The sequence below is a fragment of the Diadema setosum genome, chromosome 19 (genome assembly GCF_964275005.1).
Source record: "Diadema setosum chromosome 19, eeDiaSeto1, whole genome shotgun sequence".
Classification (NCBI taxonomy): domain Eukaryota; kingdom Metazoa; phylum Echinodermata; class Echinoidea; order Diadematoida; family Diadematidae; genus Diadema; species Diadema setosum.
The window spans coordinates 23154475-23168470 of NC_092703.1; the positions used below are offsets into that span (position 1 = coordinate 23154475).

Genomic DNA, 13996 nt, shown 5'->3' on the forward strand with positions numbered 1-13996 from the left:
ACTGTTCGACTCATGTTATGTCATCTCATTCAGCTATTGAAAGGCGTAGGGAGTCAGTCTGGGACAATGTAAGCTATATCTATATATAATATTAAAAAAAGTAGAGTTTCTCGCTGAAGCCGACGCTAAGCCAAACTGGCGTTGTGAAATTAACGCTATGATTTATTTTTGTCTTACTATAGTAAGTGAGTCCTGTCATTTTGAATCAGTAGTTGAGTATTAAGGATATCCATTTGTCATAACGATTATTCATGTTATGTGCGTCAATAGAGCGGACTTAATTTATGTGCGATCATTGAATTTCTTTCCAGAAAAGTGTGACGCCGTGCATTTTTGGTTCTTCCGTGCTCTAGATTGTGAATGCCGAAAGGTTCGGGGCAGTTGGTGTGGTTCTCTTCTCCGAGCCGTCAAGCGCTTCCAACCCCATGGAGCGACCCTATCCCAACGGCACCTTGCTTCCCGGAACTGCTGCCCAACGAGGATATGTTTTAAAAGACGTAGGAGACATCCTTACTCCTGGTTACCCCGCTAAAGGTTTATAATTACTGATTTGATGAATAGAAACAGAATATTGTTTTTTAATCAAAATGTGATGTACAATAACAAAGCTTTGGTATATTTTCAAGTTTACACTGTACTCTAAACTTGTTTTTTTTTATGTATACTAAAATCATTTTGAATCTACTCTCTAGTCCTGTACAGGTATAATTTTGCCTACATAAACCTATTGTGTGATGTCCAAAAGATAGATTGTTAAAGCTTGCTTAATGTTATTATAATTTTCCTTCACTATTATATGAATAGTGTTTGTAAATCGTCCATTTCTGTAACTTGGTAAGTGCTCTGAGCCTAAAAGAAAGATCTTTATACTAAGCATTGATTACATTGTATTGTATTGTTGTAAACAGTCATAGGCTAAGCCTTTTCTGTATTTACATCGTGTACACGACCGCATTGATCAGAGATTAGATTAAAAAGCAAACAAACATTATTTTCATTCTATTTTATGTACAAACCTTTGGAGGGGAGATTCGAGAAGTCAACACATCATCAACTGATCTAGTTGTATTTGTTTTTGCGTCCAATATCACTGTTCATTGAAATAATATGTGAAACTCTACAAAAAATCGAAGATATGTCTCTGAGAACTTTCGAAACGATTTGAAAATAATGGATACTTTACACTGTAGATGAGTATGGTAAAATGTTTCGTGATCTTCCTTATCGTCAAATTAACTCTGATAGACAAATATGAAATATAGTACTTGTAGTTTACATATGAAATAAAACACACTTTACGTATACAATTGTGAGTAATATATTTAGTATGACGAGAGAAAGAGAGAGAGAGAGGAGAGATGGAGATAGATTACCCAAGTATATATAATATTTTTATTTGCTTTCAGATTTCGCATACCGGTCTAGAGTGAATGAGACAAAGATGCCTAAAATCCCTGTCCATCCTATTGGTTACGATGACGCCAAGAAACTCCTCCTGTGAGTTAATATACCAAATATTATCACTCATATTATGGTGCGGGTGCAACTGGTCAGAACAACATCATTATTAACTGTCATTAAAGGGATAGTATAGTTCTGGTTAGACCTAACTTCAGGTTTCTAACATTTTTGATGAGATAATAAAAAGCCTCTTGTGAAATATGAAAGGGCATGTAATTCTAAGAGGGATCCAACGTTTATTTGATGAAAACTGGTGTTGACATGGCTGAGATATCCAAAACAGAGCAATCATGATAAAAGATGGGACCCACCTTTTATTAGGATCGCTTTGTTTCCCTTTGTTTTTGGATGTCTCAGCCATTCCAAAACCAATTTTAATCTAGATAACTTTGAATTCCTCTTAGAATGGTATATGCTCTGTATCATTTCATAAGTGGTTTCTCGGTATCTCCCAAAAAGTGAAAAGCCCAATCATAATCTCCACCAATACTATACCATCCCTTTCATCCATCAACTCCCACAATGTCCCAGAAACCACGTTTCAGGAGTTCAAAGCTGTGTCTCTTTAATGTTATATACAGCTTTATACACCTATAAATATTGCCAGTGTTTGGTAAGGGTTGAAAAGAATGTATTTGATTTGAGCCAATGATGATTGTTCACATTTATCATATAACTGTATTGTTTGATAGATTGCGGGATTGTCGAAAGGTTCTTTTGCAAGTGATTCTAACTTGGCAACACTTATTAGTGTTTCTCTTTCCCTCTGGTCGTAGATTCAACAGGTTTCGTCCAATATTTTCTTTTAAAGAATACAGGCTATGCTGATATACTGTAAGTTTCAAAGTTGTAAATTTAATGAGGACCAGATGACCCTTTTAGCGGCAAAATGTTGAAGATATTTAATATATTTTTTTGAACTTGGTAAATCTATTTCTCTTTGATTGGCTGATCGTGCTCTGATTTGTGACCTCGTTACAAATCACCCGAAAGACTTCGATTTGGACATCCAAGAGACAAATATTCTCATCTCAGATCCAATTTCCCGTGACTGATTTGTTTTAAGCATAATATCTTGGCGATTTTCTCAAGTATGAAAACAGATGAAACTATGTACACATATGAATATCTCAATCACACAGTGCATTAACGGGCCCTCAAGCGAAGAAGGAGTGGAGTGGTAAACTGGCAAGCTTCTACCGAGTAGGTCCCGGGTTCAAGGCCCCTTATCAAGGAATGTAAGTGATATTCGAATATTATATATTGTATGTGTAATTATACATAATCATGAGTGACAACGTGATAGCGGGCAATTAATACATTGTACCCTGTTCGCCATATTTACTCCTAAGGAGTTTTTGTTTGAAGCTCCTTGATATTATTGCCTTTTTAACAATATGGATAATAACAATATCCACGTTCTTCTGCAGAGATTGAGAATAAAGGACACTTAGTTGATTTGGCATTTATTTTTACTTCGTTCCCAAACCAGGACAACACGATTGGTTGTCAACTCTGTCTCGGAACTCAAGTACACGTACAACACTGTTGGATTCATAAGAGGAAGTGTCGAACCAGGTAACCAATTATTACATAAATACATTTAATTTTTTTATGAAGTACCCCATAGTCTGGTTCTGGTTCTGGTTCTGGTAGGGTTCTGCGCAATCACTGCCTGAAGGCTGTTATCCCGCGCAGCCGGTGTGAACGGATTTATTTCTTAAAATTTTAAATTCTGAAATGAGCTTTTTTGACCAGCTCTTCTACATTGATTGCGTCAAGCATAATTTTAAAATCCTTTGAATTGGTAACGCCTCTTATCTCTGGTGGTAGGAAGTTCCATTCCCTGGTTGTCCTTGGATAGAAAGAGTGCTGGTAACATGTCTTGTTGAATGAAGGCATCTCTAAAATGTTGGGACCTGTTTGTCGCCGTGTTGAGCCGGGTCTCTGACGTAGATGAACATTTGATGGGGTAATATTGTGTACTTCTTTAAAGATGGCAATCAATCGGAACTTGGTACGGCGGTTTTCCAAGGTTTCCCATTGGAGTTTGGATAAGATGGATGTGACACTGGATCGTTTGTCATAATTGTTTACGACAAAACGAGCAGCCCGGCGTTGAATGGCCTCAATGCTCCTCTTTCTTGTAGCTTGATGAGGGTCCCAAATGGAAGCACAATACTCAGGCCTTGGGCGAACCAGCGTTTTGTAGGCTGTCAGTTATTCTAGATTAGCTCACATTCAATAAAGTAACAATATCCTTATCATCAGGTAAGTAGCTATATACAACGTCTCTACAATTATGCTTCCTTAAGAGAAATCTTTATGTATCACAATTTGTCAAATTGGCAGCAGCTATGAGTGCCATCATAGAAAAAGACCTCGTCATGACAGAGAGTTTGTGCCTGTGAGTTATTCTTAAACACAGTTCGAGATGAAACAAGGATCGACCAGAAAAAGAAATTTCCACTATATTATTATATAAATGAATATCGCGTAGCCAGTTAAAAAAAAAAGCAGCTGTGGTGATCCTATTTTTAAAAATGGAAAAATAAACTCTGTGAAAACAAAGACAAACTTTAGTGCAAAAGGTACATGGTACGCTAATGACATGCTCAATAACCGTCTCGTTATAAATAATTTCATGAAACAGATCGTTACGTGATCATTGGCAACCACAGAGATGCGTGGGCCCTTGGCGCCGTTGATCCAAGTAGCGGGACGGCCACTCTCATGGAAGTCTCGAGGGTCTTTGGCAAGCTGAAAAGAGAAATCGGTAAAATACACTCAGTAAAAAAAGAAAGTAAACACTTTTTCGAGGTCATATTTTTCATAGAAGATTTTTATGAAAATCAATTTATTATATACGATATTAAAGGTTATTTAATTGGCTATTAAGCTCATAGATAATTAGAAAGAAAACTTTACGCATGAGTGAGCACATTTGTTTTTGTCCTCCAAAGGTACAAAATTAAAAATTGCAAAAATTGACATGTTCTTTTTCAATTGCAAATGCCCCTCACGATAACATTGGCAACAAAAGACCAGTTCAACACAATGAGAGACATGAATGAAATAATAAGAATACGTTTTTGTTCTCTTTATCTCTTTATTACCTCTAAGAAAAACAAAGTGGGAAACTAAAGGGGAAAATAAGAATTTTCTGTCAAGTCAAACTTCAAATAATATAGGGAATAAAAAGCATAAGATGGTTAAATGAGCAGAATTTCTTTATCTATTTCTTTTAAACTAGTGATTTAAACTCCATGTGACAATTTCAAGGACCAAACATTATTTACAATTTCCTAATTTGAAAAAAAAAGCTCAAATTTGTCTTATTTTTGTTGATTATTACTTCTCTTATTTCACTTGAATTTAAATTTGACATAAGATGCTTTATTTTCCTCCATTATTTTTTTAGCCTTCATTGGTCTTTTAGGCTTTAAAGATATCATTAAGATCAAAGGTTTGTTTTTGCAACGTAATTCATGTTTCTTTTCTTTTTTTTTTTGTGAAATTTGTGGTTTGTTCTTATTGTTCTATGGAAGAGTACATACGCATGAATGACAACTTGTTCAGTTTTGCAATTTTTACTTTTGTGCCCTGGAAGAGAAAAACAATGGTGTTCACTCATGCGTTAAGTTTCCCTTTTTGTTGACCTACCAGGTTGATAGCAAATTAAATTACCTTTGATATGATGTATGATACATTACTTTTCAGCCAAATATTCTTTGAGAAATCTAAACTTGAAAAAGCGTTTACTTTCTTTTTTTTTTGCTGAGTGTAGTAATATGCGTCTGTGATGTAATCGTGTGACGTTTGTGATGTCACTGACAACGTTTGTAATATTAATCACCATCCAGACTTACTTATATGCATATGGAAATGTGGCAATGTTGTTAATAGGACCAATGTGAAAGCACTGACATTATCATGATTATCATATGAAAAGTCTAACCTGAGTTGTTAGGGACCAGCAACTCGGACACATATCATGCACATAGCGCCGTTACGATTCCAAATTGCAGCGGAGTGGAGACAGCGTAGTGGCGTAACTACGGGGGGGCATGGGGGGGGGCACGTGCCCCCCAATCCGCTGGTTAAAAAAAAGGAAAAAAAAGGAGAACAAAAAAAGAAAAAAAAAACTACCAAAATGGTAATTCAAGGGTTAGTAAACTGATTTTGAAATCGACATGAAAGGATGATCAAGAAAAAAGATATTTTTCTAAGATTTCTTTTAACCATTTAACTAAAGAGGTATTATAGTGAAACATTGTTCAAAAAGCCCGGAGACGACAAAAGATTGTGATTCAGCGTGATTCCTGGTTGGCATTTTGAATATAGGATGTGCGCAGTGTACTCAGAACATGCTACGCAATGTGATGTTTGATATATAGGTTGTACGCATTTGCTATCAAAGCTTGATCATTGCTTTTGCAGTGCTGCTTTACATACTAGTCTATATTAAAATGCCTTGCATTGCCAATAATAAGACTTGACCTTGGCTATTTCCTAACTTTTCCATCTATATGAAACACACACACTCACAAACGCAAACAAATTAGGGGATGCTCTATATAAAGTGCAGATTTTGGACATCCTTCTCCCGCTTGGTCACTTCGACGCCCCCTCGCTGGTCATACTCCCCCAATCATAAACATAAACCAACACCCTTGACTACCAGTGGCGGATCCAGGGGGTGCACCGGGCGCCCCCTCCCTCCAAAGCGAAAAAAAAAATACATGTAGCTACAAACGACAGTTTTTAGACTGTAAAATGTCAACATTTTCAAGCTCGCTCGCTCGCATTTAACCGTTATATGCCATTCTCCTAATGTTACTGCCAATAATTGCCAGCAGTTGCGCCCGGTGCGTCCCCCCCCCCCCTCCCTCCTGTGTTTCCAGAGCGAAAAATATAGCTACAAACGGCAGTTTTGGGACTGTAAAATGTCAAAATTTTCAAGCTCGCTCGCTTCGCTCGCTCGCATTTAATCGTTATGCCATTCTCCTGATGTTACTGCCAGCAATTGCCAACAGTTGCGCCCGGTTTGCCCCTTCTCCTTAATTTCCAAAGCGAAAAAATATAGCTACAAACGGCAGTTTTGGGACTGTAAAATGTCAAAATCTTCAAGCTCACTCGCTTCGCTCACTCGCATTTAATCGTTATGCAATTCTCCTGATGTTGCTGTCAGTAATTGCCAGCAGTTGCGCCCAGTGCACCCCCTCCCCTTGATTTCCAAAGCGAAAAAATATAGCTACAAACGGCATTTTTTGGACTGTAAAATGTCAAAAATTTCAAGCTCGCTCGCTTCGCTCGCTCGCATTCAACCGTTATATGCCATTCTCCTGATGTTACTGCCAGTAATTGCCAGCAGTTGCGCCCGGTGCGCCCCCCACCCCCCCCCCCCCGAATTTCCAAAGCGAAAAAATATAGATACAAACGGCAGTTTTGGGACTGTAGCGTAAAATGCCAAGATTTTCAAGCTCGCTCGCTTCGCTCGCTCGCATTTAATCGTTATGCCATTCTCCTGATGTTACTGCCAGCAATTGCCAGCAGTTGCGCCCGGTGCGCCCCTTCTCCTTAATTTCCAAAGCGAAAAAATATAGCTACAAACGGCAGTTTTGGGACTGTAAAATGTCAAAATCTTCAAGCTCACTCGCTTCGCTCACTCGCATTAATTTTAATCGTTATGCAATTCTCCTGATGTTGCTGTCAGTAATTACCAGCAGTTGCGCCCGGTGCACCCCCTCCCCTTAATTTCCAAAGCGAAAAAATATAGCTTCAAACGGCATTTTTGGGACTGTAAAAATTAATGTCAAAAATTTCAAGCTCGCTCGCATTCAACCGTTATATGCCATTCTCCTGATGTTACTGCCAGTAATTGCCAGCAGTTGCGCCCGGTGCGCCCACCCCCCCCCCCCCCCCCTTCCCGAATTTCCAAAGCGAAAAAATATAGATACAAACAGCAGTTTTGGGACTGTAGCGTAAAATGTCACAATTTTCAAGCTCGCTCGCTTCGCTCGCTCGCATTTAATCGTTATGCAATTCTCCTGATGTTGCTGTCAGTAATTGCCAGCAGTTGCGCCCGGTGCGCCCCCTCCCCATAATTTCCAAAGCAAAAATATATAGCTACAAACGGCAGTTTTGGGATTGTAAAATGTCAAAATTTTCAAGCTCGCTCGCTCGCATTTAATCGTTATGCAATTCTCCTGATGTTGCTGTCAGTACTAGTACTTGCCAGCAGTTGCGCCCGGTGCTCCCCCTCCCAATAATTTCCAAAGCGAAAATATATAGCTACAAACGGCAGTTTTGGGGTGTAAAATGACAAAATTTTCAAGCTCGCTCGCTTCGCTCGCTCGCATTTAATCGTTATGCCATTCATGTTACTGCCAGCAACTGCCAGCAGTTGCGCCCAGTGCAACGCCCTTAATTTCAAAAGCAAATATAGCTACAAACGGCAGTTTGGGGACTGTAAAATGTCAAAATTCTCAAGCTCGCTCGCTCGCAATTATTTATACCGTTATGCAATTCTGATGTTGCTGCCATGAGGTGCCCCCCCCCCCAATGTCTTCACCCACGGTACGCCACTGGTAGGCGTTTTAGATCTACGAGAGATCTATCTGCTATTGTGCTCGAGAAAAAGGGCGGAACTTTGATTCCACTCTGTAACGACGGGTGACGCAGCAGGTAACAGATTGAGTATCTTTAAAACACTGTCCTTAAAAATTGACACAGACAAGATTAACAAAGCCTGAAATTGGGAGATTTTTGAACGATGTACGATCTTCGATAGAAAGCATGCAGTAAATTACTTACCAGTCTTGTTTTTGTTCTTAAGCAGTCTTTTTGTTTCTGCATTTTATCATAAATCATCAGTTCTCCGTTTCTTTTTGTTTCTTCTCTTTCCGCAATATCTGCCGATTCGTTCCAGCGTTTTTGCATACACACATACCCAAATACACGCGCATATATATACATATATATAATGAAGAAACATGCCTAATCTTATTACATCTTAATGTTCTTTGTTTGCATTAAGGTTGGAGACCTAGAAGAACGCTGGTATTCTGCACGTTCGCAGCCGAAGAGTATGGCCTCATCGGATCAATCGAATGGACAGAGGTACTTTCTGGGTTTCAACTCTGCCTCCAACACACACACACACACACACACACACACACACATACAAGCACACACACTCACAAACAAACACATCCACACACACACACACACACTCACACACGCACACACACACACACACACAAACACACACATACATATTATGAATATGCTTGTTTTACAAATCCGCGATTCTAGCGCACATGAATTGCCCCAGATATAGGGAATCCAATTAACTTACAAGTGAGAAAGATTGATATTTTCGTCGGTCAGGTAAGAGAGGTGACATATCAGCAGATCTGCAAAGACAAGGGCATGACGACATTAAGATAGTAGCTTTTGGTTCTTCCCGAAGTTGTCCGAAGTGGCTTCAACTATATAATCATCCATGGACATTTTCAAAATTGTAGTGTTTGATGACTTGCCTTTGCTACAGCTTAAGCAAAGTTCTTCAGCATAAAGCCCGGTATCTAAGTATATTCTTCTTTCAAAAGCAACGTATTGACACAGTTCTCCTTTATTCTTCTGCGAATATAATTTAGGACACATACCACATTTTCCCCAGAGTAAGAGAAAACATGCTCATTGCTATAGCAATATTGTAGTAAAATGTCTTTAACTAATATAGATGGTGAAATGTAAAAAAGGGGAAAAAACAGTATTTCGTCATAGTGCTTTCTTCCAAGATTACGTTACTATCGTAACTCACATTGATAGTGACCACAAATCAGGCCCACTTTGTTTTTGTTTTTGTTTTGTTTTTTTCTGTTGCAGGAATTCAACAAGTTGATAGCGGATCGTGCAGTGGCTTACATCAACATGGACATTGCAGTAGCAGGTAGATATTTCAAATATTTTGGTTTTACACATCATGCATATGAATTAATAACTAAATGAAACTAATAAGATGAAATATATATATATATATATATATATATATATATATATATATATATGTATGTATGTATACACGTAGAATAGATATAGATAGATAGATGAAAAGATAGATAGATAGATACATACATACATAGATAGATAGATAGATAGATCAGGGCTCGACACCAGCGGTGTCCCGGGGCCACAAAATATCCCCCCCCCAAAAAAAAAAAAAAAAAAAACTTTTTATTCGCCCAAGCGGGTCACCTGTGAAAACAAAAAATGATATCGTTGAGTCATATCCCCATATATATAGTTATATATATATATATATATATATATATATATATATACATATGAGAGAGAGAGAAAAAAAAGAGACCTTCCACACCAAGAAAATATGGTTGTTTGAACATGTACATGATGTTAGGATTGTAGGGTCTACCGTGTGTATCGATCATATACTACTTCAAATGAACAAACTCATCACGCTCATTGTGCAATATAAATAAAGAAAAATAAAGAGTTCAGAGTTCAGATGCCTTTAAAAGTAAAATGTTTCTTCTTGATACATTGTTTTATTGGCAGGAAACTATATTCTATGGACATCGGCTTCACCACACCTTCGACCAGTCATTTACGAGGCGACAAAAAGGGTAAGTGTTTTTATACTCAAAATTTTTCTTGATCATCTTTGTGTCATAGGATGTAAACACATAAATGGCTCGTTATGTCGCAAAAGTGTACTTACACTCCTTCCTTCGTTGTTTCAGGAGTTGTGAAAAGTACAGCGATGTTAACTGAGACTGTGCATCCCGCCTTGTGTACTTTCTATAGGGATGTAATGATAATGATTTCCGTATTGATGGTGATGATACTGATGATAGTATCGGTGTAAAGGACGAAGTTAAGTATAATGAGGCCATTCATTGGTAAAGATCACAACTCAGACATGATCACAGTTACCTGAACTAAACAAGAAGAATTAGGAAGGAATTCCTAAGATTTCAGATTAAATTTGTGACTATCATAAATTTATATCTTGATTTTTTTCTTAAGAAATTATTGTGATAACTCTACACCCTTTAAGAGGTGTGCTTAGTCTTCTACTTAGATAAATTTGTCATTCTAGAATAAAATATGTATCCACTGATATGATAAAGATGTTTCATTCTGGAATATCATTCAGGTGAGGACCATTGATTGTGCAATCAAAATTTGTTCGAGTATATCATGGATTTTTTTTTGGATAGAACCTTATCACTTGAATTGCCCGGATTACTTGTGGGTTACTTTATCATGTTTATCATAAAATCAAATCTGTAACAATGATTACACTAAGATTTGTTTTTCTATACATGTGCCGTCTGAATAATAATAATAATGATAAGTTTTTGTTTAATCACATAAGGACTTTTAGTTATTTTCATTTTTGGATTCCATAGGTAACAGACCCCGATCCATCAAAGTCCCGCCAAACCGTGTACGACACGATGTTAGAAAGAAGAGGGAACAGTCCCTCTCCCTCTGAAAATGTACCAGTGTGAGTATTGCGAAGTCCATCTTATAGTTTCTTTTGTACCGTCAAAAAAAAAAAAAAAAACATTAAGCAGAACAAGATATTTGGCACTTCTGTTGACTTCAGTGCAATTCCTGTACTTTTGATAACTTTTGGAAGTTTAATCAATGAAACATTAGTTTGAAGTGTGGGATTCTTGTTGTTTCATTTCTTTTTAATAGATAATTCATGTTTTTGTTACAGGACATATATAATCATGTTCCCTTTGTGCCAAACTCAATTTCCGTTCTCCATACTTGGTGATTATTCACCAAAATTGGATCTTTTTTTTCGTTTTTATTCAGGGTTTTTTTTTTTAAATAATGATTCTCTGATAACCCATTTTATAATTACAAAACGTTTATCACAAACGTAAAAAGCAATCATCTTTACCTTCTATTTTCTTCCTATGGCTTTCCAAACCTTAATCACATTAATAATGTGTTTTATAATTCGTACAAACAAAGCGAAAGCTTATCCTATAGTTTAGGGATACGTACTATTTGATTTTATATGATGCCTACCCTGTTTCTCACTTTTACCCACCAGGTGAGTTCCAGTCATAGAAGTGACTTTTGATCACATTCGAGCATGCACACTTTCCAGAGAAACTCATCGAATGCGCCTCAAATTTGTCTTTTTCTTGATTTTTACCTTTTCAGCGTTAATGGCATCCGATACGCCGGTGTGAGCGACCACAGGGGATTTATCTTGAGGCTTGGGGTTCCCTACATCATGATTTATTACGTAAGATATTCAAAACTTACTTCAATTTATCATGTTTCAGAATTATTGTTTGCTGATATTGGTTAAGCCCTACAGCTTTAATATATACCTTACTCTGTTTCCATAGTGATGCTTGAACATCTTCATCACCTTTATCATCATCTTTATCATCGTCAAAGTCATTCTCATGATCGATATCATCCCCGTCATGCATTTTATCATTATTTTTCTTGTCACCAGTCTCATTAAAAGTAACCCAAACCCAAAGATGAAAGTGGATTTAAAGCAGCAATTTTAGCAGGCACGTCAGTGAAAGTTTGAGGAAAATCGGACAATTGATTCAAAATACAAGTTTTGAATTTTCAAAGTTTCGATGCTGTCATCACTGGATAAGGAGACTGCAGTGTTCGACAGTCCATGATGTCATTATGGACAATAATTGACAACATAATAAAAACTCCACATGTTGACATGTTGTCACTTTTCTAACATAATAAGAGAACGCTTTACTCACCGCTTTCGGAAATCAGAGGGGACCTGTCAGTAAAAAGTCCATTGAATGTGCACCTTTTAGGAAAAATCAAATTTGCTGAATTCTCCCTGTGTTTTCTTTATATCGTTGTTCAAATGACGTCATGAAGGGTAGTAGCCTTCTTATGCAGTGATGACGGCACTGAAACCTATATATAAATTTTGAAACGATTGTCCGATTTTCCTCAAACTTTTACTGATGTGTTCTACTGCTATATAGTGCTGTTCTCAATCAATCTATAAAACTGGGTTTGGTATCCTTTCAGATTAGTCTCCCTCACCTGTGCCAACACCTTGGTCTTACGTCATCATAACTATTGACATTTTAGTTAAAGATCTCGACACCCACTTGCTTAATTTTCTTTATATCCCCTTCCATTCATGACCTCACAAAAGTGTCAAAGCCTTCTCATCCAGTGATGGGTGCACTAAAACTTAAAATAAAACTCGAAACTTTGAAAGAATTGTTGCGGTTTTCCTCACAATTCACAGCTGTTGTGTTTTACTATATAGTATTGCTGCCTTCCTTCATGTGGCATATATATTTGGGTTTCATTCTGTTAAAAAAGTACAAACATATTTCAAGTTTTTTCTCTACTGATTTATCTCCAACAGCAGACGTACAACATGAGCTTCTACTCGTTGTACCACACATCGTATGAAACGATCCGTTTCGTAGAAACCTACGTGGACCCCGAGTACAAATTTCATCTCGCTGCTGCGCAGACCTTGGCCGAAATGGTGCGCATTCTGGCCGACTCGCTGGTGTTGCCCTTTAACCTTTCTTACTATGCCCAAGATCTTCTCATCCAGGTACATTTTCTGACCGGAAGCCCGCTTGCCGCAGAAATCAGGCAACACGGAATCTCCCTTGGTGAGGCCCATTCAGCTGTAATACAATCCAAATGAGTTTGGGTGTGTTCTTTTTGTTTCACGACATTAAAAAGACGAAATCCTACTCTTCTTGTAGGCCTATAGAGGCTTCTGTAGAGTTCGTATTTTGTAATGATAACTAACTTTGGAAAAACATGTGGCACTGATGATATATAACAGGTTATTTGTGTTTATATCGATTTTTTTTTCTCGCTTTCCTTCCTATCTCCCCAGAGCTTTAGCCACTTTGTTTTGCTTTGGTAGATTAATATGTACATCTTTGATCTTTCAAAGAGCATCATTCATGATAATCATAGTCAAGTTTATCAATCAAATCAATTGATAAAAAGTGACAAGATATAGAAAAGGGAGATCTATTTCTCTGTCTCCGTACCTGAACCACTCGCTTCATTAAAATATTAAAACGCATTGGTACCCTATTCGCGATAAATTGTATTGCATGTTTCCTCAGCAGATCACCTCACAGAAGCCGTGATCGATTTTTTTGAGGCGACTCAAGATTTTCATCAGAGAACCAAGGATCTCGACCGCAACAGGTTAGTTTACCCAGGTCCTTATTATCTTGATTATAAAGATACTACCTTAGTTTGTAGAGGTGTAATTTCCAACTAGACATCCGAGCGGGAGTTATAATAATATGTTCTCCAAGAGATTTTCTCAAAGGCAATATATAGGCTAAGTCCAAAGGGACTGTCGAGTGTTATGTTACGACAGACAAGGCATTTTTTTTTTATTGGATGGCCTGTATACATATCATTTCATTTTAGCCCCTTTGGCAGTCAGTCAAATTTTAGAATTGTTTCCTGATGTGACAGTAGTGCATACAGCATA

General features: G+C 37.5%; 1 protein-coding gene across 1 annotated transcript in view; it reads left to right on the plus strand.

Moving 5' to 3' along the window:
• Positions 1-13996, plus strand: part of LOC140242349 (N-acetylated-alpha-linked acidic dipeptidase 2-like) — a 49328-nt gene that overhangs the window by 32767 nt on the left and 2565 nt on the right. The window contains exons 6-17 of the mRNA XM_072322084.1: positions 354-534; positions 1407-1497; positions 2604-2699; positions 2954-3039; positions 4115-4237; positions 8501-8583; positions 9355-9418; positions 10045-10112; positions 10902-10999; positions 11677-11761; positions 12887-13145; positions 13620-13701. Of these exons, the coding sequence (XP_072178185.1) occupies positions 354-534; positions 1407-1497; positions 2604-2699; positions 2954-3039; positions 4115-4237; positions 8501-8583; positions 9355-9418; positions 10045-10112; positions 10902-10999; positions 11677-11761; positions 12887-13145; positions 13620-13701 (1316 nt within the window). The remainder of the gene's footprint in view (positions 1-353; positions 535-1406; positions 1498-2603; positions 2700-2953; positions 3040-4114; positions 4238-8500; positions 8584-9354; positions 9419-10044; positions 10113-10901; positions 11000-11676; positions 11762-12886; positions 13146-13619; positions 13702-13996) is intronic.